This window comes from Alexandromys fortis, unplaced genomic scaffold, assembly GCF_014885135.2.
Source record: "Alexandromys fortis isolate MF-2015 unplaced genomic scaffold, M_Fortis_MF-2015_v1.1 scaffold_53, whole genome shotgun sequence".
In the NCBI taxonomy this organism is placed as follows: domain Eukaryota; kingdom Metazoa; phylum Chordata; class Mammalia; order Rodentia; family Cricetidae; genus Alexandromys; species Alexandromys fortis.
The window spans coordinates 3,310,296-3,337,972 of NW_026067939.1; the positions used below are offsets into that span (position 1 = coordinate 3,310,296).

Genomic DNA, 27,677 nt, shown 5'->3' on the forward strand with positions numbered 1-27,677 from the left:
AGCCCGGAGCGCCGTGGCGGCTCTCGGCGCCCTGGTCCGCGGAATGACCCGCCCGCGGCTCGCCGCGTCCGCCGCCCACGACCCCTAGGACACCGGACACCACCCGCCCTCGGCTCAGCCCCGCCGGCGCAGACCCGGTCCGCCAAGTCGAGCGTCTCTGGTCCGTTCTCAGGGCAGCCCGCCTGAGGTAAAGGGGCTGCGAGCCGCGGAGGGACCCCCCCCCCCCCAGCGGGATGGCGGGCGCCGGCCTCGCCGCCCCAAGTCCCCGCCGGGACAGAGGCGGCTCCGTCTGACCGCCCGTGGGAGCTGGTCGCGCCGGCGGCCGGCGGTGGCGGGGTGGCATTGGGGTAGGCTCCGGTCACCGGGACTGGGGCAGGTGTCTCGATGGGCCGGCGCCGGAAGGTTGCGGGGACACGGGCGACTCGTCCCCCTCCTCCCTTCCCCCTGGGGGCGAGCCACCCGGGCAGCCCCTGCGGGAGGGCTCGGCGCTGCGGGACAGTTCCGGACAGCGCGTGTGCCGGGCTGCAGCCCAGAAGTTTGCAGGCTGTGTTGGTGGCAACTTTGAGTGCGCACCGCTCCCCTGCCTCTTGCCCGCCACCCGGGCAGCGCCGGCTGGGGCTCGGTCCCGCAGCCCCGGGACTCGCAGGACGGTCCTCGGAGGGTGGCAGGGCTGGAGGAAGCGTGAGTGGCTTCGCGGAGGTGGGGAGGTCGGGTCCTGAGATGGACCGTGAGTGAGTGAGTGTGTGTGTGGGGGGGAGCGGTTCTGAGAACAACGTGAGGGTGGGGATGCTCACCCACACCCCGAGTGCGGAGCCGAGTGGAACGGGCGCGGCGGACGGTGCTGGCTGCGCAGACCGTCGCGGCCGGCAGGAGGCGTCGCTCGGACCCGGGCTAGGCGCCCGGGCGTCTCCCGGCGGGCTGTTTGGAGCGGGCGGTTTCCATGGAAGGTCTGGTCAGCCGGGAGTGCCAGACGCCCCGGGCGTCAGGAGGTGAAGGGTAGCGCGGTTGGGTTGCCTGCCGCGGGCGACCGGAGGAAACGTCCTTCCAGTCTTTATTTTTCTGTTATGCAAACTAATTGAGGAACTGATGCTTCCGTACTCTACTCCTCTGTTTCCCGGTTCTGTTTCCGAGTTGGGTGAAGGAGGCAGTAAGAGGAAAAGTTGTGTGCGTGCGTGTGTGCGAGAGCGTGCGAGTGTGTGTGCACGTATAAATAAGATGGCTTTAGTGTTTTGCCTGGATTGTGATAGGAGTGGATAATGTGCGTGCGTGGGGGGAAGGCACAGACCGGTTCGATACGGAGAGGGAATACCACAGTCTGTGCCAATTGAGCCTTGAGGCAAGAGCACCGAATGATGAATAATAACGCCTGGCTTGGCTGCTTTCCAGTTATTTATGTCTCATGTCAGCTCCCTCCTTCGCGAAGCTTTCTCTAACAATGCCAGCCAGTTCATACTGAACTTTTTTTAAAAAAAAATCTCTTTTGTACTTAGAACAACACTTTGTTCATGCCTTGTATTTTTCTGAGTTTTATTAAACATTTTTAAACACAGACTTATAAATCTCTCTTAAATTATATATATATATATATATATATATATATATATATATATTTTAAAGCACGCAGTTTTTTCACTTTTGGTTTTGACCTTCAACCAAGAGCAAAGCAGCTAACGTGTGCCCATTCTTCCAGTGCAGCCACAAAACATTTCTGGACATCCTTGGTAGTGCACCGTGCTAGGCACTGTGCGGGTCCGCTAAGATGCATGCTTGATTAAATCGTAGGTTCCAGCATCAAGGAGCTCTTTCAGTCTATTGGACAAGGAAGAAAGACTACTAATTGTTCAACACTGCCCCTTCTCATCTGGCACAATCTCAGTAAATACCTGGAACTCGCACTCATTTTAAAGGGGCTGGTTCTTGCAGCTTCGTTTCTCTCCATTCATTCAGATTCTGAATGTGTGTCTTATATTTTTGCTTATAATATGCTTTCATTTGATTTTTAAAAAATGGATATGTGTAACTTGTGAAAACATGGACTAGCAGACCCTTCATATAATCCATGTTGTATTGGTTTCTAACACACAGTACAATGACTATTGAAGTTAAGTGTGTCCTGATATTCCTTCAGTTTTGGTAATGTTTTTGTTAATTTTTAAAGTAGATCTTTAACATTTGGGAGTTAAGTTCTGGACTTTCAGCATCTTAGAATGCTGGCAGGCTCTCTATCCCAGTTCAGTTGAAAGCTCTATGTCTAGTCTCACACACATCCTCCCCCACCCACTCTTTTCACTTCTTAACTTTTAAAGTTTATCCTTTTGATGAACTTCCCTCCCCAAGAAACTTAAGTTTTTGCAAAATCATGAGACAGATCATACATAACAACTGTGAAGGGAACCACAAAGTGAAGTAGAGATGTGGTTTCCCTGCTTCATCATCTAGAAAAGACAGTTACTTCTACCTCACAATAAAAATTCATACCTCACTACAATCACAGCCCATGAGTGAGTGATACATGCCTGTTAAAAGATACATTCTCATCTACTACCATCTAGTACAGGTTTTATCTTAGCTTTGGAGTCTTCATTGCTCAATAAAAATGAAAATTGACCTGTAAGAACTAAATATAATGCAAGCAGTGATTGAAGATACTTAACCATAGACCAGCACAATGTTTTAATGAATGAATGGGTTCAGTTGTCAGTTTTCAAATGATCATCTTCCTTCCTTCCCCTGTAGGTTTTGCAGATACTGAGGTAAATTTGGAGTTGTTCCACACCATGGAAACGGAAACCACCGAACCTGAGCCAGACTGTGTAGTACAGCCTCCCTCTCCTCCTGATGACTTCTCATGCCAAATGAGAATCTCTGAGAAGATCACTCCATTGAAAACTTGTTTTAAGAAAAAACAGGATCAAAAGAGATTAGGAACTGGAACCCTGAGGTCATTGAGGCCAATATTAAATACCTTGCTAGAATCTGGCTCTCTTGGTGGAGTTTTCAGAGCTAGAGACCAAAATGCAGATGAAAGCACCTTACATGAACAGATGGTGAAAAAGCCCCTGGAAATTAACCCTTCATGTTCACCGGCAGAAAACAGTATGTCCGTCCTGATTCCTGATGGGACAAATATTGAGGGCCAATTACCAGAAGCTCATCCTTCTGCTGATGCTCCAGAGCAGGTGGTTCCGATCCAGGATCACAGTTTTCCACCAGAAACCATCAGTGGGACAGTGGCAGATTCTACCCCAGGACACTTCCAAACTGACCTTTTGCATCCTGTTTCAGGTGATGTTCCCACTAGTCCTGACTGCATAGATAAAGTGATAGATTTTGTTCCAGGAGCTTTCCAAGACGATAGTTGTACAATCCAGTACATTTTGGATACCAGTGATAACTTGAGTACTGAGCTCTTCCAAGACAAAAGTGAGGAAGCTTCCCTTGACATTGTGTTTGAGCTAGTAAACCAGCTACAATACCACACTCACCAAGAGAATGGAATTGAAATCTGTATGGACTTTCTGCAAGGCATTTGCGATTATGGCAGGGATTGTTTGAAACATCACACCAGATTGCCCTATCATTGGCAGATCAGAAGGACAACTACTCAGAAGTGGCAGAGTGTTTCCAATGATTCTCAGGAGCACTTGGAAAGATTTTATTGTAACCCAGAAAATGATAGAATGAGAATGAAGTATGGGTATGTATTATAATTAAAAATTGTTAAATGTTCTAAAGAAGGAAAGAAAAACTGGAACTTTGGCATGGTGGTTTCTTTCAGTAGTGTACCAAGTTTTTTGTTTTATTTTTTTTTCTTTTATGCTATTCTGATTTTTTTCATGGTCTTTGAGTTTTAGTGGTCTCTTTTTATGAATTGAGCAATTTAGATGTATCTGTTTAGTGTGTGCATGAATGAAAGTTGTATATACATTGAGCATTGTGAATCTAGTAATCATCTTGCCTTTAAAAGAAAATCCACAGGAATCTTCAAGTGAATAGTTGATTTATCTAGTTTTTAAATTTTTATTTGTTAGGTAGCAGTATTTTTAAATAGGGGAAATATTTGGAGCTTTTTGTGGCCCTCATTAGATTGACTAAACAATTTTTATATGAGTAACTCATAAGTTCTTCCCATATACACATATATGTAAGACATATATGTATATATTTGTATCTATGCTATTATGATTTTGATGTTGTATGAGTGCTTTGCCTTCATGAATGTGTGTCCACCTGGTGCCTGCAGAAGCCTGACGAGACTGTTGGATACCCTGGAACTGTAGTTAGAAACTGTTATGAGCCTCCATGTGGGTGCTAGAAATTGAACCTTAGTCCTCTGCAAGAGAACTGAGCCATCACCCCAGCCCCCATTTCTTAAAAATCATCTTAATAAGGTATTGTCCAAAAACTATATTGCCCCTGAGCTAGTAATTATAATTCTTCTGTCAAGAGTAATTAAGTTTACGGATTCTCAAAGCCACAGTAATCCTTCTGTCTCCAGACTGCAGGCACTTCAGAGCAGTGGCCTCTCACTTCACTTACGAAGCAGATTTCCAGTTCACTGAGTACTTGAACAGTTTGTTGGTACATTAAGTTTCTGTTTGACTTGGTCAGAAAGAAACTAGCAGGACCATTATCTAACACATTACATTCTGTAACCATGAGCAAGGCAAGACAGTCATTTTGGTCCCAGAAGGTCCAAAAATTCTTAGGTCAACAACATAGTGGGTGTATATATATATATATTTTGGTTTTTCGAGACAGGGTTTCTCTGTGGTTTTGGAGCCTGTCCTGGAACTAGCTCTTGTAGACCAGACTGGTCTCAAACTCACAGAGATCCGCCTGCCTCTGCCTCCCGAGTGCTGGGATTAAAGGCGTGCGCCATCACCGCCCGGCTGGGCATTTATATTTTGTAAGATTATTTTGCTGAAAAGTAGACAGATTTAGAGCCCTTAGTATACACTGTAGGATCAGTTATAAAGTAATTATAGTAGGAGCTTGATATCCAAATTAGTATTAATGATGTTAAGTAATACTTATATGACACTTAGGAGAGGAATAATATGAGGGAGTTGTATTATAATTGATACTGCTGCTACTACATTGTAAGTGGTCCTGCAGTAATAACATAACTGGAAATATGAACTGTTAATTAGTAATGAAATTCTCAGTGTACTACAAGAAGAAATATAAGATTATAAATAATTGTCAAAAAAATTAGGGTTTTGGAGAGTTGACCTGTGGTCATTGCAACCTGGTTTTCCTTGTATTCCAAAGCGATGTTGTGTTTCCTGGCAACAAGATGCAGATAACGGCATGTTGAGCCTTGCTGAGAGATTCACAAACAAGCTGGAGCAGCCCAGGTTCACATGGTTACCACATTATTTGGCTAAAGCTATTAATCTCTGTGGTCAGGCCTGTAAAGCTGGTCTATCTGTGCAGATTGCACATAACCAGGAAATGTGTGTTCAGCTGTGTATATGACCATATTGGACGCAGTCTTGGGATTCTGGAATAATGGATGAATGGCAGTTGTTTGTTCTACTGGTTTGGGGTAGTTTATATGACTTAATCATAATTATACACTATATCATATGTCATTTTGTAGACTTTGAGGGACTTTCATAGTTCTGGGTCTCTAGCAGAGACAGGTCATAGTTTCGAACTATGCAGATAAAATTCTTTATTTTTCTTTGCACTTATGAGGATTTAAGTCCTAAGTTAATCAAAATTGGATGTGTAATATTTATTTTGTTTTCAGGAATGAAATTGGGTAGGAAATTGAGCCAGATATGTTCACAGCTCTTTTCAGCTCTTAAGATGATGCTTATATACTAAAAACACATTTATGAGATTTGGGAAAAAATACCTATTTGACTCATTGTAGCAAAGTTGTGATATGCTCCTGTTTGCATTCTCTGCTCTTGTACATCATAGGTGTTTATTGCCAACATCAACTGAAAATTAGTTATGGGTCTGAACTCCAATTTTGGTTTTTAGATTTCTTTTGTACATGGTCATGCCTTCAAGACTTTCTAAATTTGAAATATGCATCTGAGAGCAACAACACTGTGTATTTTTTATTCAGAAAGTGATCTCTAACAGTAGTACTCATCATAGTAAGAAGATGGTGGTTTTTTGAGTGGCAGAACTAAGAAGTTTGAAGGATCCTTGCTAATTGGAATACTGTTGTTGATAATTGAAACTGGAGGCAGCGCAAATCTCTTTAACAACCAAGATCTCCATTAGTTTCACATTACATTCATTTTCAAGTAAGGCAGAACATAGAACATGTCTTTTAGGAACTGCTACTCATCATTAAGGAAGGGAACCACAAGCTGGGACTGACTTGCTAATGAAACTGTGACCAATGAGTATTCCTAATCTCAGTTTGTTGAAAGAGGAATGGGGTGAACCCCTGGTTAGTTTTTCTCAAGGAGAAGTTTTTTTGTTGTTGTTTATTTTGAGACATGGTCTTGCTCTGTAGCCCAGGCTGGCAATGAATCCATGGCATTCCTCATTCCATAACTTAAATTCTGTGATTATAGGCCTGAGTTGTCACACTAGTTCAGAGTTTGGTATGTGTGTTTGCTTAGTATTTATTGATAATAGAATTTTACTTGCTTAAAATGTTGGTTGCTGTGTATTTTTATTGGTAATAGTTCTCGTGAGTCTTTTCAAAAATCTGTCTAAGGGAAATGGCAGTAGATGACATCTGAGCAACTTTGTAAGAAGACCAAAAGAAGTGCATAGTAATCATAGAAAGCTTATGTTGTGACTTATATGACAGTGAATTATCTAAACTACAGCAAGTTCCTGACTGAACTTGACTGGAATAGTTAAATTAGCCAAATTAGTTATGGTCTCCACAGCTGTGATGATGTATGACTAACTCATTATGTGTTATTGCACACACTGGACAGAGAAGAACAGCTGAAAGCTAACTGTGCCTTGTGACTTCTTGGTATTTCTTGAATATACACAGCTGTATGAATTTGAATTTATTTTTAAAATTCCTGTGTAAGAAAGAGAGAACTCCATGAGCAAGAACTTGTTTGAAGTGACTTTCAAAATGGGTGCCTTGTGCTATTATGATAAAACCATGCAGTGACTTATTTTTTCTACCTCTTTATGCTGCTATTTACATATGAAATAAAGCTAATTGGCATCTATCTGTACTAATCTAGAGAAGTTAGTGGGTCTGTGTAGAGCTATCAGGAGAATCAATAGCAGTCTTTCATTTACTTTTCTGGCTTTTCATCAATAAGTAGGTTACTTTTTGAAGCAGCTGTCACCTGGCTTCAGGTTGGGGTCAGGCTTTTCCTGATGTAATGAAAATGAATCTTGGAAAAAGCAAAGATTTCCAATTCAGACAGTAAAAATCAAAGCTCATAAGACTATCTGGCAATTCTTGAATATAATTGCATGATACATAATATATTTTATTATCCGGTTGAATCCAAAGCTTTTAATTTTTATTTTATTATTTAAAAAGGAATATTAGTAACACCAAGGTATAAAGAAAGAACTCAGGCATACAAGATACTTTAACTCTTCTGTGCCCCTGTAAATCTGTTTGATTTTTTTTCTGGTGCACTAGATAGAATTCTAGACTTACATTCAGTTATAAAGCAAAGGTAAGTTCTATTTCTGATTAGTGACCGTCACCTTATTCCATATTTGAATGCTTTCTCTAAAGAGTGAAGCAGTTTACATTATGTATAGACCTTAACTACAGACAGAATGATACTAAAATCCAACCGTTGTAAATTATAACTGTTTCTTATCCCCACCCCCCACCCCCAATTTGAGACCACCAGATTGTGCATTCTTTGTCTGATGGGTTTGGTTCTGGAATGTATTTAGATTAGGTTGTCAAGTCCTTTTTACCCTAGATCAGCAGCCTTCAGTAATTACCAGTCTCTGTGTTGTGGAGGGAAAACTGAGTGAGTGTGTTTATCACTTTACAAAGGCAAAAAAATCTTGCTTTGCGTTCCATTGTGATTGATTGTGGCGCAGCTTTGTGAAAAGCAGACTCAAAGTGGACACTGGTGAATTTGAAAGAAACTCAGTTCTTAAAATAAGCAGTGTTTCTCTTATAATTGAATAGTTTTGTATTTTTGAGAGAGAGCAGAATGCTAAAGGTTTTGAGCCACTTTCTGTTAGATTCTGGGTTTGAGGTTAGTATTTTTATACTTATTTATGACAAGGCAGGCTTTCTAGGGACCAGAATTCTACTTCATAAAGACCCCCCACTGATTTTTTCCTACAACCTCAAAAATAATAACTGAAAGCTCAAATTGTAAATAAAAGAGCTTGAATTTTCAAGGAGTGGATTTTGAAATGTGGTATGCGGTTTTGAGAGTAAATATTTTTGTGTAAAAGCAAATGAATTTATCTCAGTTTGTATTTTGTAGATTTATCAGTCTGTACAAAAAATATTGCAAACTTAACTAAATAGAACCAATTCTATGGTCAAGAAGATGCAAATTTTAAAAGTTGATGCTATCGAAAAGCTTCTAGCTATCAAATGTAAAACGATTATTTTTTTTAACCTAGCCAATTATTGTTTTTAAGACAAGCATAGAAAGGTAATTAGGCATTCCTCTTTGCTGTTCTGCACGATAAAATAGGCCTGTCTTTTCAGTCTTCCCCTGCTTTGTTCTGCTGACTAGCTTGAGCACCCACTTGACCAGTAAAGAACCCTTTTGTGGTTACTGCAGAGGATAACCTTTAAAAGAGTGAGAACGGTGGGGTGACTGCTGCCTTCCTCGCGCTCCATCCACTGTTTGTACTGCAAGAAGTTATGGACAGAGCAGATTGCAAACTCCCATGACTAAGTTGTCTGGGAGTTTAGTAAATTTGTATTCTTTATACAAATTCAAGTTCTATGCTTTAAATAAAGGCTGTACTGTGTTGGTTGAGACAGCACTCTAATGTTAGCTGTGCTGTTCTCTTTAAAGAGGATTCCTCCTTGCCTCTTCAGAGATTTCCACCCTATTTCTTCAGATTTGAAAAAAACCGGTGGTTTTTTTTTTTTTTTTTTTTGCTCCAAGTTTTCACCAGCACTGATTGGTCAGGCCTCAAAGAGTGGCAGGGATGGAAACCAAGGATGAGCTTTGAGGCTCTTGTTTACTCTGATTGTCCCAGCTCCCACAGCTGATGAAGGCGCAGACAGTGCAAACAGTACAAAATACCCTAAATAATTTCCTGCAGTGGTTGGGTTTTGGTTTCTGTCACCTGGCTTAGCTTTTTCTTTCTAGACATTAAAAAAAAATAAGCGTAGAAGAAATACTGGGTTTTTCTTCCTAATACTCACTCACCTTCATTTAAAAAAATAAATGGTGTTCTTGAATCTGGATAAAGATAAAGAAAAAACTCTTCTTTTTTATTTAAAAAAAAAACAGATTTATTTATTTATTGTATATGCAGTATTCTCAGTATTCTGTCTGCATGTATACCTGCAGGCCAGAAGAGAGCACTAGATATCACTACAGATAGCTGTGAGTCATCATGTGGTTGCTGGGAATTGAACTCAGGACCTTCGGAAGAACAAGCAGTGCTCTTAACCACTGAGCCATCTCTCCAGCCCGAAAAAACTCTTCTTGTTTACTTTCTGATATTTGGATTATCCCAACACCATCATATATCAGAATTGTTGCATAAAATATTCTACAATTAATTTGTTAATTAAGAAAATTTTAGACTATTCCCTAAAATTGAACTCATCAGAAAAACCTGACTTTATAGACACCTTCTTTCCTCCCAAAAATTACCATTTAAGATCGTGGATAAGATTTTTCTGATCACTATTTGTAAAAACCCATAGTTTTCTTTCTTTCTTTTTTTAAAGTCTCTCAATACCTTTTCTGTAAACACTTTCTCATCCCTCCCACAAGCCTTTGCTTGAGGAGCTGTCAGTGATGGGTTCTCTGTGCATTAGTTTGTGTCCACTAAACTTTAGTCTGCAGAAACTTGTTAACTTCTCTTTAGATTGTTTGCACCAAATACATAACCAGCCATCAGTGAGTCTCTTTCCATTTCTCCTATTTACCAGTTAAATTTATTTGTCGTAACTGGGGAAAAAAGACAAGGCTAAATAAAATTTGGAATAGCTTTTTTCTTTTAAAGCATCATTTGTAATTGAAATATTAACTAGAAATAAATTGGACTACTACATTGTATCTTTCTAGATAATATTAGAATATGTTCTATGTTTATAATTAGTGTCTTGTTTATGTATAAATGAGTTCTAATTTGAGATTATTTTAAAGTGATTTAAAGATTTTATCATTTATATGCATTTTATATATATACTATTAAATATTTGTGTAGAAGCATTTTATAAATAAATTTATTTTAGTCTTTTTTCAAATTTTTAAAAATTTAATTAACGTGCCTTGAATATATGGCACACAGTTTTGATTGATCACTTTGAAACTCCTGTTTTAAACTATTTTATTCAACGAAGAGGATATTTACCTATTTCAGTAATTTTTAACTGCATAGTTTAAAGCAACATAAGGTATAAATATAACTTTTCGCATGGTTTTTAAAAACCAATCTGTGCTTCCGATCCCAGCTATTCTCATAGAAATTAAAATTTTCTTCCTTATTAGGCCACAATTAAATAGTTACCTTCTTCTAGACTCAGTACATGTGATTGAACTTGGATCAGAGCTAAAGCTGTGTGATATTTCTGGCATCTTCCTAGTGCTCTAAATAGATAGCAGTAAAATATTACAACTATACTTTTTATTTACAAAAGATTTTAGACTTATTCTCATCACATTAGAAATTTTGTTTGCCTGTGTTCTTTGCTTTAATCTGCAGTTTTAAATTTACAAAAGGCCTCTCATATTTTGTTCCTTGAGTATGGATATCATAATTTGCTTTTAGTGCTTGCATTGGTGGAAATGGGTGCTAGTGTGGATGGAGTTCAGGAACTTCAAATATAGGATCAGTAGAATTTTAACAAACGTGTAAATGAATTCAAGTGGCTTTGTCTTCGTATCATAGTTTTTTCTGTTTTATTTGTTTTAGCATAAGCCATAGATACTAACTGCATTTTGTTCTGTTCCCCATATTCTTTTCAGTATCCTTTCACTTAGGAAACTTAATTAACCTCCCCTTTGTCCTATCTCTTCACCTCACTTCATCTCCATTCCCCCACCCCTATTCTACTATGTTCTCTTCTAGAATGACTCAGGACCACACACTAAATGTCTGACCTGTAAACCAGGCATGAGGTTTGACATGCAGACAAGTGTGATGTCCTGCTTCTCAGAAATTCTCAGACGTGTCTCTCATGTCCAGGATAGTCCATGGGGGCAGCGCACTTGGCATCATTTTAAATAATGATCACTTTTAAAAAATGTGTTGTATCTTAAAATGGGGATACCCTTACTTCCTACCCCAAACCCGAAACATTAGATAAGTCTGTGATTCTGATTTTATGTTAGTAGTTTTACTGAGTGATCTAAAGCCTCGGTAATCCTGCCTCTGCTAGATTAGCCTCTTTAAAAGTAGACATATTTAATTCATAATCAACATGAAAGATTTGTTATTTTTCCTGAATGTCTGTATATGCACCATGTGTATGCCTGGTGCCAAAGGGATCAGAAGAGATCCCCTGGAACATTTCAGATGGTTGTGAACCATCATGTGGACGCTCAGATCAAACCCAGGTCTTCTGCAAGAACAGCAAGTGCTGTTAACCGCTGAGCCATATCTCGAGCTCCAACATCTGCTTTTTAATCTCCCCATAACTACTGAGATCCCTATGGATAATGTAAACTCTGTAATTTGTCGTATGAATATATTTGTGACTATAGCTACTTTGAAATACAAAAGGAATCCAAGTATATAAATTGCTTATAATTTTATGCCTCTAGTGAATCGTGAAAGATGTTGCATGGGTTGTCAGCATTTATAAATGTTTTATTTTCTCCCCTGGGAGCTCTCTACTATTTGTTTAAGGCAATGTTAGCAAAAATAATAATCAGTAACAGGGTTTGATAATTGACAGTGATAGTGCTTCTGATATAGAAAACTGTGGGCCCTCTTTAAATACTCTGTATGTGAAGAATTGTTACCCAGGCCTGGTGATCTGGCAGGGGGACTGCACGTTCAAGGTTTAGTCTCTGTCACAAAGAATTTAAAAAAAAAAAAAAAAAGGACCAGAGATAACTGAGTGGGTAGGTTCTTGCGTAGCATAATAAGGCCCTGGATTAAATACTCTCCTCTCAAATTAAAATTAACCAGTATTTGTGCCTTCAGCATATGTAGATAGTAAGCATTTTTATTGTCTACTTTGAGGTATTGAAAAAAAATCTTACTTTTAGCAAAGTACTCATTTTTATAAAAGTTTAACTGCATGGTGTAAGGAATAAAGTGCATAGTTCTCTGAAGTCTAACAAGTACAGTACTTTCACAAAATACATTGATAGGTTATACACCATGTCTTTACTTCTCCTCTCCTTGTAAGAACATCTTGAAGGTGTGTGTAAGCTGGTAGATACTCCAGCATAATTGAGTTCTGGAAACATCAAAGCCATGGTATCAAAAGCCAGCTATATTTTGTGTCCCTGTGAAATTTCTTGAGCAGCAACAGCAAACATTCCCATCTGTCAAGCTTGTCTTAAGCCAGGAGAGCCTACATACTCTTCAGGCAGCATTTGATCTTTTCCTCTACTGTTAAGGCCCTCAACTTAAGGAGACGTTTTCATTTTACATGGTAGCAATAAAATAAGAGGGCTTGCTAATTGTGACTGGTTAGCTCAGCTGATTCGGATAAGTGCTAATGTTTGAGGTCATAGATTTATCCTTGTAGAAATTGGTTAACTCTTTAACAGGCAGAAAGCCGAGGTTCTGAAGTCTAGTTGATCTCGTTAAACCTGACCAGGGTAATATTCCGAAAAGTTTATTCTTAGTTTGCTTTTTTGCTGAAGTCTGAGTTCTAATTTGTATTTGCATCATCTTCCCGCTTACACGTGTTCTGTCGCCTACAATTTTTATTGACATCATCATGTGAGAACACAGATTAGAAACATGGACACATTCTGGACTCTGAGAAAGTCTTCAGTGTAGCTCAGACTGGCCTCAAACTTGACAGTTCTGCCTGTTTCTGAGTGCTGATACTACACGTGTGTGCTACCACCAGGCCATCATGGACTGGACTTTGTTGCCCACATGTAATTGTTCTTTATGTAGTTTGATCCTAACCCCTTAAACAGCTCCCTTTTATTGCCTTCTTGATCTGTCAACATTTGTCTCATATAACTGTTAAACTTAGTAATGAGTATTAATAAATATGCTATATGCTAATATCTTGCAAAAGAGTATTGGTCTCTACTCTTCCCTCCTCTTCCCATCATCCTGTAAAAAAAAAAAAATCATCTCACTGGAGTAAGCTTTAAAAAAGGGAACCGTGGGCTTTGTTGAAAACCATCCTGCCCATAGGATCAAGCCCTAACCTCTTAACCCAGCACACAAAGCTGTTTCTTATCTGGTTCCAGCCAATCTCTCCTGTCCAGTCTTATCTCTAATCACCTCCCCCACACACAGACACTCTGACCTCCCACATGAACTGCGTGTGCTTCCTGCACTCTACCCTCATGCCCTGCTTAGTTACTTCTACACATGTAAAGTCACCTGTGGTCTGTTCAGTGACTCAAGTTCACATGTCACACATTCTGAGACAGCCCTTCTTACCTCTCTTGATTTGATACCTTTGGCAGGCCATTGATTGGTAGTTTTTTGTTTTAAAAGACAAGATTTCACTATGTGATTGGCCTGGAATTTACTGTGTATTGTGTCTCATGAGTGCAGGATGTAAAGGTGTGCACCACTACACTTTGCCCAAGCCATTTACTTCTGAGTTATCTTCAGGCCATATTTATGTGCATTTCACACTCAAGTAGTGGGTTGCTCTTCTCTCAGCTAATGTTCTGTGGCATTTTGACTTTCTTTAATCTTCTGTACATAATCTAGTACATAGTCAGTGGATCTTCTTAAAATTATTTCTTAACTGTCATTATTTCTTTCATGGTTTCAAATACTTTATTACATTAAATTTGCTTGTGTGTGTGTGGAGGAGGCGGGGGACAAGACATACCATAGCACAGTTATGGCGGGTCAGAGGACCATTTGTTGGAGTCAGTTCTTCCACCATGTGGATCCTGGGGATATCAGGCTTGGCAGCAAATGCATTTACCCCAGAGCCAACTCACCAGTCCCTTAATTACTTTAGAAGTACAAAAATTGTTCAAGACTGTTAGATTGTGTGCTGAGTTCCCAAATGCATAATGCACAAATAGAAAACAATCTGAGCAAGAAACGTCGTAATTTCTGTTTCAGTCAGCACCTATTTCTGTATTGGTTTTGATTGTTCTTCACCTCCATTTTATCTTTCACATTGTGGTATCTTTTCGCTTTCTTTCTTAGTATCTGGAACATATAGATATATATTCGTGTGTGTGTGTATATATGTATATACACATACATACACACATATACATACACATATTATGAATGAGAAATGGCATACATACAATGTATGGGTGGGTACTGGTGCACACAATGTACAACATTGTAAGATGCGTCTGGAAATGTTAGCTTAATTAGTATGTGAATGAATGTGTTTGTGAGATAAACTAACCTTTGTTAAGAATCTAAATTGGCACACGCCTTCAATCCCAGCACCGTGGGTGGCAGAGGCAGGTGGATCTCTGTAGTTCAAGGCCAGCCTGGTCTACTAGAGCTAGTTCCAGGACAGGCTCCAAAGCTACAGAGAAACCCCATCTTGGGTGAAAAAAAAAAAAAGAAAGAATCTAAATTATGAGAATGGGGTCCTTTCCAGAATTTCACATTAATTTTCTCTTTCTTTCTTCTCTTTCTTTTTTTTTTTTTTTAATTTTTTTAAGACACGGTTTCTCGCCGGGCAGTGGTGGCGCATGCCTTTAATCCCAGCACAGAGAAACCCTGTCTCGAAAAACCAAAAAAAAAAAAAGACACGGTTTCTCTGTAGCTTTGGTGCCTGTCCCGGAACTAGCTCTTGTAGACCAGGCTGGCCTCGAACTCCCAGAGATCCGCCTGCCTCTGCCTCCCGAGTGCTGGGATTAAAGGCGTGCATCACCACCGCCCGGCATCAAGTTATTTTTAACATGTGTGGTGTATGTTCATTAGCAAACATGTAATAGTTTCTAATTTCATTCTTTAGTAAAGCTTGTTCACAGGATGTGTTTTTGTCCCTGTGATTGATGATGGGGTTATAACTAGGTTCTACAGTACAGCACCCGTCTCTCTTGCATTCTGGCTACCTCTTAGTAGGAATTCTCTCCTATAAGAGTAGGGTTCTCATCTGCAGGATCAGTGCGCTCTTCTTTTGTGGTAACACCTCCCCCTTCTTTGATAGCTTTGTTTCTCTTCTGCATCACATGTCCTGTATTTACTGCATCTCTGTCTGCTTTCTCCCTCTTGATCTTCTGTACTCCAAGATCCTCGATTAACTTCTGCTCTCCCATTGCCTGGACATGGTATGCACTTCCTTCATGTCTTAGGCACTGTTTAGAAGGTCTTCTCCAACAACTTAAATTGCTTTCATGCTCTAAGCAGTAAAGCACTTGAGAGAGCTTGTTTTTCTTGTTCTCCTACATAGCCCCTTTGCTAGCTGATATTTCATAATATTTAAACTCTCAAAAGTTCTTCTCTTCTGTACTTGTGTTAATAAGGTCTTATTTTTCCTGACCTTTGTCCATTCCTGGATACAAATAGCCAATTTTTCTCCTGTAATTCTGCATGTTTATCATTTACTCAAACTGTTTGAATATATTATTCACCACTAATGAATTTATATGGACAGATTATACCATTTCTTTGGAACTCTGGAAAACTGAGATCACTTCTGTTTAATTCTTTGTGCATTGTCTAATTCAGCCCACCATTTATGACCATGCATGGATGACTCATAACTGATTTCTGGTACTAGGAAATAATGGCTTGATAAAGAAGATGTTGAGCACTTGGTAATTATATTATGCACATGTATAGTGATACAAATTATAGGAGAAAAAAATTCTTGGCTTTGAATTTTGAAAGCATGCCCTGCTTAAGGGAAAGCAAATTAATCTGATAAAAAGACAGTTGTAACATGAACGGGGAGGAGGGGGAGGGTTGTCTCTCCCGGTACCCCACAACTGTTTAGCCCCAAAGAAAATCACACATAGGTCTCCATAAATTATAAGTGGGGATTGGCCCATTAGCTCTAGCCTCTCACTGGCTAACTCTCACATCTTGATTAACCCATTTTTCTGATCTATATTAGCCATGTGGCTCAGTACCTTTTTCAGTGGGCAGATCCTGCTGCTTTGGTGGTCTGGGCAGGAGTGGGGGGGGGGGGAATCAACTTCTTCTTCCCAGAATTCTCCTGTTCGCTTTGCATCATTTCTACTTCCTGTCTGGTTTTCCCACCTATACTTCCTGCCTGGCCAATCAGAGGTTATTTAAAACATGATTGACAGAATACAGACAATTCTCTGCACCAGACGGTGTTTATCACTTTTGTTATTTTATCTCTGTCGAGTCTGGAAAAACATTGGAAATGAAATATAGCTATAACAGTATTTTAATAAATCAATTCAAAGAAAGAAAATTAGGGCTTGTCATAGAAGTTTCATAATGCCCAAAGGACTAGAATGTGTAGAAGATGTAGCAAAAGCCATGTTTATAGGTGTTTTCTCATGCAAATCATTATCTACGAAGTTTAAGTGATAAAGGCTTATACAGAAACTCCTAAAGTGATGTCCACAATAAAACCTAAACAACAGAAAGTAGGAACAACAGTTCGTTAACTTTTTGAGAAGAAGTCACTGGGAAATGAAGTTAACCGGAAATATGTTTAGAGACTTGAAATGTCCTTCAGAGAGAGAAAGATTTCTATCTTTCCTCAGTTGTAACATCAAATTCTCCTTTATAAAGTGACATGAAAATTGCTCCAGGCAGAGTAATATGAAGTTGGACTTAAGCATAGGAATTTTTATTTTCAGGGTTAATTTTTCCTTTTTCTAGAATTTCCTATGAACTTGTTCCTTTTAAATTAAATATTACTAGTTATAAATAATTTTAAATGAAATAGTGTCCAAATGTGATATGCCCCTTATTCTTTGAAAATTCCTAATTATACCGGATAAATGTGTTTCGTTATTTTGTAATGAACTTGGAGGAAATTTGTCTCCTTACCCTTATTCCTTATGCCTCCCTGCTACTTCTGTCTAATAGTCTCTCTTCTATATTCATGTTATTTTTTCCCAGGAATGTTATTTTCAACTACATTTTATTTTATTTCCATTTTATGCTTAATTTAAGTTGAATGTTGTTTTTAAGACCAAATCCTAGTTAGTACTCTTTCTAAGCAAGAAATTTGTTTTGGGGCAGGAGAATCTTTAGGAATTTTTAAAGGAACATAATACTGTTTACAGGTTAGTTTATTTTGGGTATCTTCAGTTATATAGGTGGCTTTAGTTTAGTTTTGCTTTGTTTTGTTTCCCAAAGAGTAGGACCTGATCATATTTTATGATGGGACGGACGAAGGAGTCATAGATTTTCCTTGAGTGTTCCCAGGAGTGTGTGTGCACTGAGAAATGTTAGTAGATACTCGAGTGAGAAAGGGAGAGGGTTCATTGGTGTGGGAGTGTGCTTTGTCATCCTCACCATAGCCCCAGTGTCAGCCTGAGCACATCACAGGGAGCAAGGCCACAGGAGGTGGTTTAACTTGTAACCAGTTTGATTTTCAAACATTTGACTACAGAGGGTATTTTGCTACTCATTTACAGTCCTTGAGACAACTGTACCAAAAGCAGGGTTGACTAACAAATAGGTAATAATGAATACCCTTCTCAAAATCTCATTTTGTAACCAGGAAAATCTATTCCAGTACTTGATTTCACATATAAAGGTCCGCTTGATCTGGAGTATCCTGTTTTATAGATACACACTTAGAGGTCTGCATTGAGAGTGGAACTTAGTAACAAATATCTGTAATGTTATTCTGTTTTAAAAGATATTTTCTTGGGTAATTTGCAAACGTGCATTTATACAGAACACAGTACAGTGAACATTTTACCAGTGTCTTAAAGTTAATGGTTCAGATGTTTCAATGATTCACTAAGGAAACATGTTTTATTTAGGCCATTCTTTGTCAATTAATGACTTAAGTGGATTTAATTCTTATAGTGGACTTGTCTCCCAATAGTTTAAGATGTAAACCAGGTATGGTGGCACACCTGTTGTAAACTCAGCATTTGGGGGTAGAGGTAGGAAATCAGGAGTTCAAGGTTAGCCCTTAGCTACATAACAATTCAAGGCCAGCTTGGACCCTGTCTCAAAAGAAAAGTAAATATGGAGATGTTTGTAAAGGTTTAATTAGCAGTAACGGGCTAAATAACAAAATGACCAAAAAAACCTACTTTTTAATGTCTTCCCACTTATAGGATAAAATATAACATTGATGCTTGTTGAATCAACAGAACTGGCTTCATCTGGTGTCATTTTAGCTTTCTGTTATCTTTTCCCATATCTCCTAAGACAATAATGTGTACTTAAATTGGCACAGATAACCTGATGCTTCTGAAAAGGGGGGCCATGTTTTAAGAGAATTTTTTGTTTGTTTCCCTGCCTGTTTGTTTGGTTTTTTGTCAGTTTCATTGTTCCAACTGACTTCATAATTGGTTGATGGCGGGCTTTGGCTCATCTTAACCAGGCAAAAGCAGCAAGGGTTTTATTGATTGATAGCTTGAGCCAGTGATGACCATGGTTTATTACTATTGTCAACTGTTTTAATCATACCATAGGATATGACCTGCCTGTAATGTTGGTCTAGTTAGGAACAAGCATGTAGAGAATGAATGTTAGGGAAACAACCAATAATGTTCTTTTATACTAAGTAAAACAAATTTTGACAATCCTACAGCAGACTATATATATTAGATATTCTTAATACCCAATAAGATGATTAGGTACTTTTATTTAGCAGGTCTTTTTTTCTTGGGTCTTTCTAGAGGACAAGACTTTTGGGCAGATTTAAATGCTATGACTATATTTGAAACAACTGAATTTGACCAACTACGGAGGCTATGCACACCACCCTGTAGGAGTACAAGCTCTCTTTACAACACATTTTGGAAATTCTTCTGTAGAGACCACTTTGGATGGAGAGAGTATCCTGAGGTATTTACATGTTCTTTTTCCTTTTAAATACTTTACGTTTTTTCCTATGTCTTTTTCCTTCCCAACAGTGACTAAGTAGAACTGAATATCTCATTCTCATAAACTTAAGGATGTAAATGTAAAAGTCTTGCTGGTACAGGTAAAACTTCTCTCTTCATATTTCTAAAAGTATTTTTCTTTGCATTAATCTGAAACCCACACATAGAATGCCACTAAAGGACTTTTCCAGAATCTTTCAGTATAGAGATGAAATACTTGGTGCCATTTTCATGATAGTTTTAATGAGAGGAGAACTGGTATAACTTTTGGATATAGCTGCCTTCTGTGCTTATAGAAATTGAATCGTGTTAAATTTAACATTTTTAGAAGCTAAATGGACCAAAAGTCAGTCTGAGTCCATGGGAGAAGTGCTTGACTATGTTTATTAAGCTATGGTTAGAAGCCAAATGGATCAAGAGTCACTCTTGAGTCCATGGAAGAAGTGCTTGAATATGTCTCTTAAGCTATGGTTTGACAAATCATCTCTTTAGAATTTTATCATGTACACAGGCATCCATAGGATGAGGTAGAACTCATCAGTCACAGAGCCTTGCTTGTAACTGAATGTTAGAGACCAGTTCTTATTCCAGCGATCTGTTAGTTTGTTAATTTCGTTTCTATAATTACAAAAAGAGATTCTGGTATGTGTGTGTTTTTTTAAAAACATGAGAAGTACCTTTGCCCCAATTTAACACACTATCGAACCACATTTGATGTTGTCGTTATCTCATTTCCAGATGGGCAGGGGCTGTCTCAGTGGAATATCTGGACAGGCCTTGTGCTTTTACTCTCAGGGTTCTTAGGCTGCTTAACACTTGTTTGGGTTTTGTGTGTGTGTAATTCTTTTTTGTAATTTGGGCGTTGCTCCTTCAATTCCCTTTCTGAAAACTTCCTTAACAAATGTCAATCAAGAAAGTCTCTAAGACATCATTAAGACTGAAAATAGGACAGACCCCTGAGCCTCAATGTGCCATAAGCCAATATCCATGCTTGGTGAACAGGAAGATCTTTCTACTTTACATATTTGAGGGACAGAAGTCCTAAATATAGAAATTAATTTGGTTTGTTGTATTTATTGAAATTCCTTTGATGTTAGCAGTGAAGGGAACTGTTCTTTGCTTTCAGTTACTTTTCTCATTTCTTATAGAGATTATAAACTTGGTTTTCATTTACCTTTTATTTTCTCTTCTATAGTCTGTTGTTCGATTAATTGAAGACGCCAACTCTCAGGGTCTGAAAGAAGTTAGATTTATGATGTGGAACAACCACTACATCCTTCACAACTCATTCTTCCGGAGAGAAATAAAGCGGAGACCCCTTTTCCGCTCCTGTTTCATCCTGATCCCATATTTAAAGTAAGTATCCAGTTGTTTTTTACTATTCATTCTTAGTTTCTGTTTGTGTAAACGCACTACTGGACTGCAAATTTAAGAGAATTATCTTGGTTACTATTACCATGAAATTGTTCATACCTTAGATTGAATTCTTCAGTACATCCAAGTTCAAATATATAACTATCCATGTAACTATAGTTCACCCAACCCTAAAAGCATGAGTTTTTTTTTTTTTTTTATTGGAGTTTTGAACTGAAAAGTAGGGTACAGCTAAGATTTTCCTACAACTAAAGTAACATGTTTGGAGTAAAGCAGAGTTTGCTTCTTCTCAGGAAATCCAAACTACAAGACTACTTCCCACCCAGATAAATGGCCAGGGGACTTGAGTGGAGTTCTATAAGGCAGTGTCCTCCATTCTTTCTTCCTTGAGCAAATTTTAATAATTTATGTTCTTTCTTTCTTAAGTAAGGCATAGCTTCTTGTGATAATGAAATTATCTGTCCTAGTTCCTAAAAATATAGTTTCTTAATAAAAGGAGTTAGGTGTACTTGAGCCTTCTGAATTGCAGGTGAGTGCTTTCATTTTCCTAGTTGCCTCTTTCCTGGCCTCCAAACAGTCCCCTGGTATGTCTCTGTAGATACTGAAAGACGATCATCCCACCATTAGTACAGTAGCCTTGGAAGGCTGGTTTTACTCAGTAGGTAAAGACATGTGAGTGTGAAAACGTTGGTCTAGGATAATCATAGCCTTCTATCCAGAGACACCATTATTAGAATTTGATTTGGAAGGTGATACTATGTATACTTAGGCTGTATGAACTGAAATATCACTTGGTCCATTTTGATCTGTAAGGTGAAAATGCTGTTTTCATATTCCTATTATTTTTATTTCAAGTCATTCATGGTAAGCACTTAATGAGTTTAATTCTGGAATTGAAAGAGGAGAAGTCAAACTGGTCATGATGGCTCAATCTGTAATCTTGGCACTTAGGAGGAAAAGGTAGGAGATCCTTGAGTTTGAAGTCAGCCTGGGATACATACCAAATACAGACTCACCTAGGCAACCAAAGGAGACCCTGTCTTACAACAAGTACACAAAACTCCAAAATAAAAAGAATTCCTCAAATAATTAGAGTTCAAAACCAGCTTGTAATAAGGTAAATTTTAGAAGTATATTGGCTTATGTTTTCTTCCAAGTCCAAATGTGAAAATAAAAATTGCTACCTTCTAAGTTTTGCTTGTTTTTTTTTTTAATTAGAAGTAATAAAAAATGCTATTGCTGGGATTTTACTAGTAGCCCAGCTGGAGCTACTGTCTACCTCCAGTAGTCAGGAACATACTGTCCTCCTGTTGAGACAGTACAACTCATTAGTAAGACCAGCAGCTTGGCATGCTGAGCTAAAAGAAGCTAGATGTGGCTCCTCTCTTAGGGTAAAAATCCTCATTCAGATGCTACAGTGCTGGGAAAGTTTTAAATGGTGAAAAGAAGTACTTAAGGGATTATGCCTTAAAAAAACCTTTTTACTCATTTTAAAAGTATAAAATGTAAAAATCATATAAGCACAGATATATGCTTTTTATATAATGCAGACTTCCAAAAAAGAAAAGATTTACTTGCTTTTTCTTTTTAAAAATTTTGTTTTAGTCTTCCTGTCTGAAACAATGATAATAAAAGGATTAAAGTGAGAGATCAGGAAGTCAATGAGAATAGGCAGATGTTTCAAGAAGAAAACATGGAGTGGGTTGGCCAGGGTGAAGGGTTAAATGCAGCATCCTATCTGCCTTTCTGGTATACAGCTGGAGGACAATCCCTCCTAATGGGGAGGTTGAGGAAGGGGCATTGGTTCCAAAAAGCAGATTTCAGAGGTCGTGGTCTTAGCTAGAGAGAATGTTTTGTGTTTTACTTTTAACTGTTAGTTTCAAAGAGTCACGGAAACAATGGATGTAAAGGTCATAAATTTCCAGCACCTTCCATTGTTTAAAGAATTTTCCTGATGCTGATGAAAAGGAGCCTATTCTTTAATATTCCTAGAGTACTTGAGCAGAAGTAGCAGGAGCAGCAGGTCAAGATAAGGGGCTTGAGGAGCCTGTCTTACAGTTGACATCTCTTAGATGTGATTACACGAATGCTAAACTTAGTTTGACTTTTCCCTTAGAGGGATAAAAATTAATCCCTTTTATTTCAGTACTGAAATTGATTTAGGAAACGTTTCAAAATGGTAAAGAGAGGTAAGGAGAGTAAGATTGGAATCAGAAAGCCATTCTTTGGAGGTTTTTGAAGCATTCAGTATGTTATTGGTATAATACAAGCGGAACAGAAACAGCATTCTTAGTGGTACATTTGAAACATTGCTTGAAACATACATGTACGTATAAAGATACACATACACACTTTTTTGACAGGGAGCTAGTCATAAAAGTCCATCATACATGTCTTTAGATGTTTGAGTAAGGTTAGAATGTTAGCTTGATGAAAGCATGTGTATGTGGGAATAGAATAGATGTTACCCATATGTAGAATCTAGAATATCTGCATATTTGCACTAGTCGTAATAGTCAAAATAAAGAATCATCTTTCCATGCCCATCAGCAATAAATAGAGAAAATGTGTTATATGTTTACTGGTTTTATTCAGCCACAAGGAAAATAATAGTCATTTGAAAAGAAATGCACTGTCCTGGAGCAGACTCACTGACAGTCATTTCATGCTTTCGCTCACTCAGAATCTAGGTTTAGCAGTGTGCATGTAGGGCAGGTGTGAAAGTGGAACAGGGAGTCTGGAAGGAGGATGGGGCAGTAACGAGGAGTGGAGTAAACAGTGCAAAGATACACATGTGTATTATTTACTTTTCTCATTGCTTTCACAAAATACATGACAAAAACAAGATTTGAGGAAGGAACAGTTTGTTGTGGCTCATAATTTGAGGATACAGTCGGTGGTGACAGGGAAGTTAAGGTAGGTGTGCGAGATGGCTGGCTGTGCTGTGTCTCTTAACAGAAAGAAAGAATACTGTCTTCCTTTTTACTTAGTCTGATACCCAGACCAACTGTCGGGAATGTCTTTTCAGAATGCCATTAGGTTTGTTTCCTGTGTTATTCTGAATATGTAAGATTAACCATCACAGCATCTATGAAACATCAGTATGAAGCCCATTATTTTGTACCGACTGTAAATAGCAAATATGTTTCGAGTAGAGTGTTTGGGAATAATCTTACCTTTGTTGGAAATATCAAACCCATTACTGAAATCAGGTGGGCTACTACCTACCTTTCAAAGCAGGCTAAAAGGAGGGGCTAAAAGTTAAATACTTCATTATAATTTGTTCAGAACCGTGATGGCATTTTAAGGAGAGCCAGACTTTTTGAGACTCTGATTAAAGCAGTGGAACTTCTCTTTTGAAAAACATACCAGTGAAAAATGCAACCATTGTCACAGGAAAATATACCTGTACCAAGTCTTCAAAGGAATTTGTCAGAGCGCTCATGGTCCAAAAGATAAGAAATGTGTATCTTTTGTTGTAAAGGTTGGAGGAGCTAATGAAATTTGCCCCTGAATCTCAGATGGGGGACAGTGGTGGGAGGATTTGCTAAGTCCTGAATCCACTCACTTAGAACTATGACTTACAAAAGGGCTTCAGGGCACATTGAATTAAAGGCACAGCTACTACTTACTTGAAGTAGACAAGGATTAGAGAAGGCAATTGTGTTTCCATAGCTTTAGCTTCTTAATAGGCCGTATTTTAAGAGTGTAATGGCAATGTAGTAGAATCAGTACCAGCATATACAACTATAACCTTTGTGTCACAAAACTTTAGAAAATGACAGTTTCCTAACCCACTTGGCAGAAATTGCTCCTTCCTTGTGACCACCATGTATTGAGGAGTAAGTGTTACAGTACCCTGTTGCTGAAACTAGGTCTCAGGGTCAGGAGTTCCTATTCTTTGCCTCTTCCCTTTTCCTTGTTTTGAAATAGCTGAAAAGTATGATTTAAATAAATGAACCAGGCAGGAAAAAGCAAACCCACTGTTTATTTAAACTTTTCTTTGAAAGTGACAGAGGTGAACTTAGAGATTGAAGGAACAGCGCACATTCTGGCATCTGCTGGCTCTGTTTAGGGGTGGAAGGCAGGAAGAAGGGGGCATTGCAGGTAATCATTTCATTACTTGAGCCTACCTCTCTTTATTAGCGCTCTAGTTTGTTTGGGTTTTTAAGTTGTTTTGAGACAGTTTTCCAGGCTGACCTGAGGTTATATTTGTTTGCCTCTGAGAGCTGGTGTCACAGCAGACACCACCACACTCAGGTTTATGTTTTTTCTTCAGTAAACAAATAACATATTAATACATAAGCACTTAAGCTGTTGAGTTATAAAACTGGACACTAATGCAAAGCATTGTATACCATGAGATAGCTGTACTGATTCCTGACTGCTTTACTTAGAGTGTCTTCTCCATTTTAGGACACTTGGTGGGGTTCCCACTCAGGCTTCTCTGCCTCTTGAAGCAACTTCGTCACAAATCATCTGCCCAGATGGAATAACGTCAGCAAACTTTTACCCTGAAACATGGGTTTATATGCATCCATCTCAGGACTTCATCCAAGTGCCTGTTTCTGCAGAGGATAAAAGTTACCGAATCATTTACAACCTTTTTCATAAGACTGTACCTGAATTTAAATACAGAATTTTACAAATATTGAGAGTCCAAAACCAGTTTCTTTGGGAGAAATATAAAAGGTGAGTCAGAGATGGGAAAAATTTAAGAGAGCATTTCTTAATATAGCAGTTGTTAAGTATAGAACACAATAAACCTTTGTGTAGTGCAATATTTTTATATAAAATAATATTCATATTTTCCCATGTAGGCACACATTCATAATACACCTATAATAAACTATAGTATTTTTTTGGCATTTTGTTTTCATAGCTGGTTTACTGTATCCTTATCCTTAAAACTATAAATTATTCAAAATTTGAATTGTTTATTATTATAATCTACATGCCCCTTTCTAAATGCCTGTTTACTTTTTGCATTAGGAAAAAAGAATATATGAACAGAAAAATGTTTGGCCGTGACCGAATAATAAATGAGAGACACTTATTTCACGGAACATCCCAAGATGTGGTGGATGGGATCTGCAAGCACAACTTTGACCCTCGCGTCTGTGGAAAGCATGCTACAATGTTTGGACAAGGCAGTTATTTTGCAAAGAAGGCAAGCTACTCTCATAACTTTTCTAAGAAATCCTCCAAAGGAGTCCACTTCATGTTTTTGGCCAAAGTGTTGACTGGCAGGTATACGATGGGCAGTCATGGCATGAGAAGGCCCCCTCCAGTCAATCCTGGCAGTGTCACCAGTGACTTGTATGACTCTTGTGTGGATAATTTCTTTGAGCCTCAGATTTTTGTCATTTTTAATGATGATCAGAGTTACCCTTATTTTGTTATCCAATATGAAGAAGTCAGTAACACTGTTTCCATCTGAAGACCTTGGTACTACTAAGTTATTGGATATGAACTCACTGTTTCCATCTGAAAGCCTTGGTACTACTAAGTTATTGGATATGAACTCAAGTTCAGCGTTTGTAGCAGGCTTGGGTGGGGCTGGGTGGGAAACAGCATTGAACAGAAGCAGCATTCTTTTCAGGCCCAATTTCTTAAGTGCTAGAAAGTAATTTTTAAAAGAAACAGTGGGTTTTTAAATGACTGCTCACTATTTAATTATTTACTAATTGCTAGTGTACTGTGTGCAGAAGAGTAAAGAGTGCATTCACACTTGTACATGTAGGTAGCAGTGTTAGCAGTGTTCAGAGACAAAAGCAAAGACAACTGACTAGCCTTTGAAATGTTGCTTGGGGCTGGCAGAAGTTTGGTCAAAACAATTAGAGGCTGTGAGCAAAGTGAAGATTCTGTGTACGTAACAGATAAAACCAATGGGAACTGACACTACCGTGCTTATTACCTCCCAAAGCATCGTGTGTTATACCTCGGGGAGAATAAACTCACGTACTCCTGGTAGGCAGGAACAGGTTTTCATTAGGTGGCCAGGGCTGAAATACGTCACCCACTCAGAAACCTCCAGAATTTTCCTGAGAATTCAGGGTCTGTTCAGAGGAAGTAAAATAATAACAATAAAAGCACCATTTGAAAAAATTGTCACCAGCAAAATTTCCATTAATTAGTTGTGGATTGTGATACATGTGTTAAAATTCAGCCATGGAAAACTCAGTCTCTTCCATTGTTGCCCACTTTAGTTTCAAAGTTGGACAGCTATGTTGGTGAAAGCCAGTCTTGAGGGTTAAAAGTACTTCTTTTTGGATTCCAAGCCTACCCCTGGGCAGGCATTAGATAGAAGACATCCACATCCAAAGCGAAAAGGTTGCTTACTGTGCTTTGCACAAAGCAGATTCTTAGCCTTATCTGCTGAGTTGAATTGTTAGAGACAGCAAGCCCACCCATGTACCTGCTTTGCCAGATGCACTGGATTTCTTGGCTGACTCTGTACCTTACACTACTTATTTTAATAGAAACACAAACTTGGAAATTGTGCCACTGGCCCAGCAAGAGCGTTGTTGGGTGAATGTGCTGCTGCCTCGATTCCCAGAGGTAGTACTTGTAAGCAAAGCAAAACCTGAATGACTGAAGTGAAAGTGCTTGTTCATGAAATCATTTGCCACAGGAGTCCTTCCGATACCAAGCTCTCCTTGTATGTCTGTGGCTGTCTCATTTACCCAAACTTTACGGGAGCTTCTCTGTTATTTAAAGCGAGATAAAGCTGTACACGTCTCAGTGAAGCAGTCTGTTTAAGCACTTGCCAGGGCTTCCACACAACTATTTATTTGCCCTAGTTGATCCTGTTGTTTGCTGCCATTGGCAGGAAGAAAAGGGCAACCGTGGCAGTCATTCATTCGATTATAACTTGTGAACCAGTGATCCCCCGTCGTTTTCAAGTTAAGACATGTTACCATTGCTTGTTTGATTTTATGGAACTTGTTCCTTTTTTTCTCTTTAAAGGAAACAAAAGCTTTATGACATATTTATTTTTTTAATAAAACTAAGCAAAAATAAAAGTTAATTCTTTAAAACTTC

The 27,677-nt window shown here is 38.6% G+C and overlaps 1 protein-coding gene across 1 annotated transcript; it reads left to right on the top strand.

The window, feature by feature from the left end:
- On the top strand, positions 1-27,677 carry Tiparp (TCDD inducible poly(ADP-ribose) polymerase). The gene is made up of 6 exons (XM_050147483.1): positions 1-187; positions 2,737-3,697; positions 19,053-19,221; positions 20,455-20,615; positions 25,050-25,325; positions 25,626-27,677. The coding sequence occupies exons 2-6, from the start codon at positions 2,778-2,780 to the stop codon at positions 26,071-26,073; spliced, it is 1,974 nt and encodes a 657-aa protein (XP_050003440.1). The 5' UTR covers positions 1-187; positions 2,737-2,777; the 3' UTR covers positions 26,074-27,677.

Bases quoted from the DNA above. Each gene is read 5' to 3' on its own strand.
- Tiparp (XM_050147483.1), top strand. From the start codon at position 2,778: ATGGAAACGGAAACCACCGAACCTGAGCCAGACTGTGTAGTACAGCCT. The intron at 19,222-20,454 runs GTATTTACATGT...TCTCTTCTATAG, and splicing joins GATGGAGAGAGTATCCTGAG to TCTGTTGTTCGATTAATTGA. The intron at 25,326-25,625 runs GTGAGTCAGAGA...TTTTTGCATTAG, and splicing joins CTTTGGGAGAAATATAAAAG to GAAAAAAGAATATATGAACA.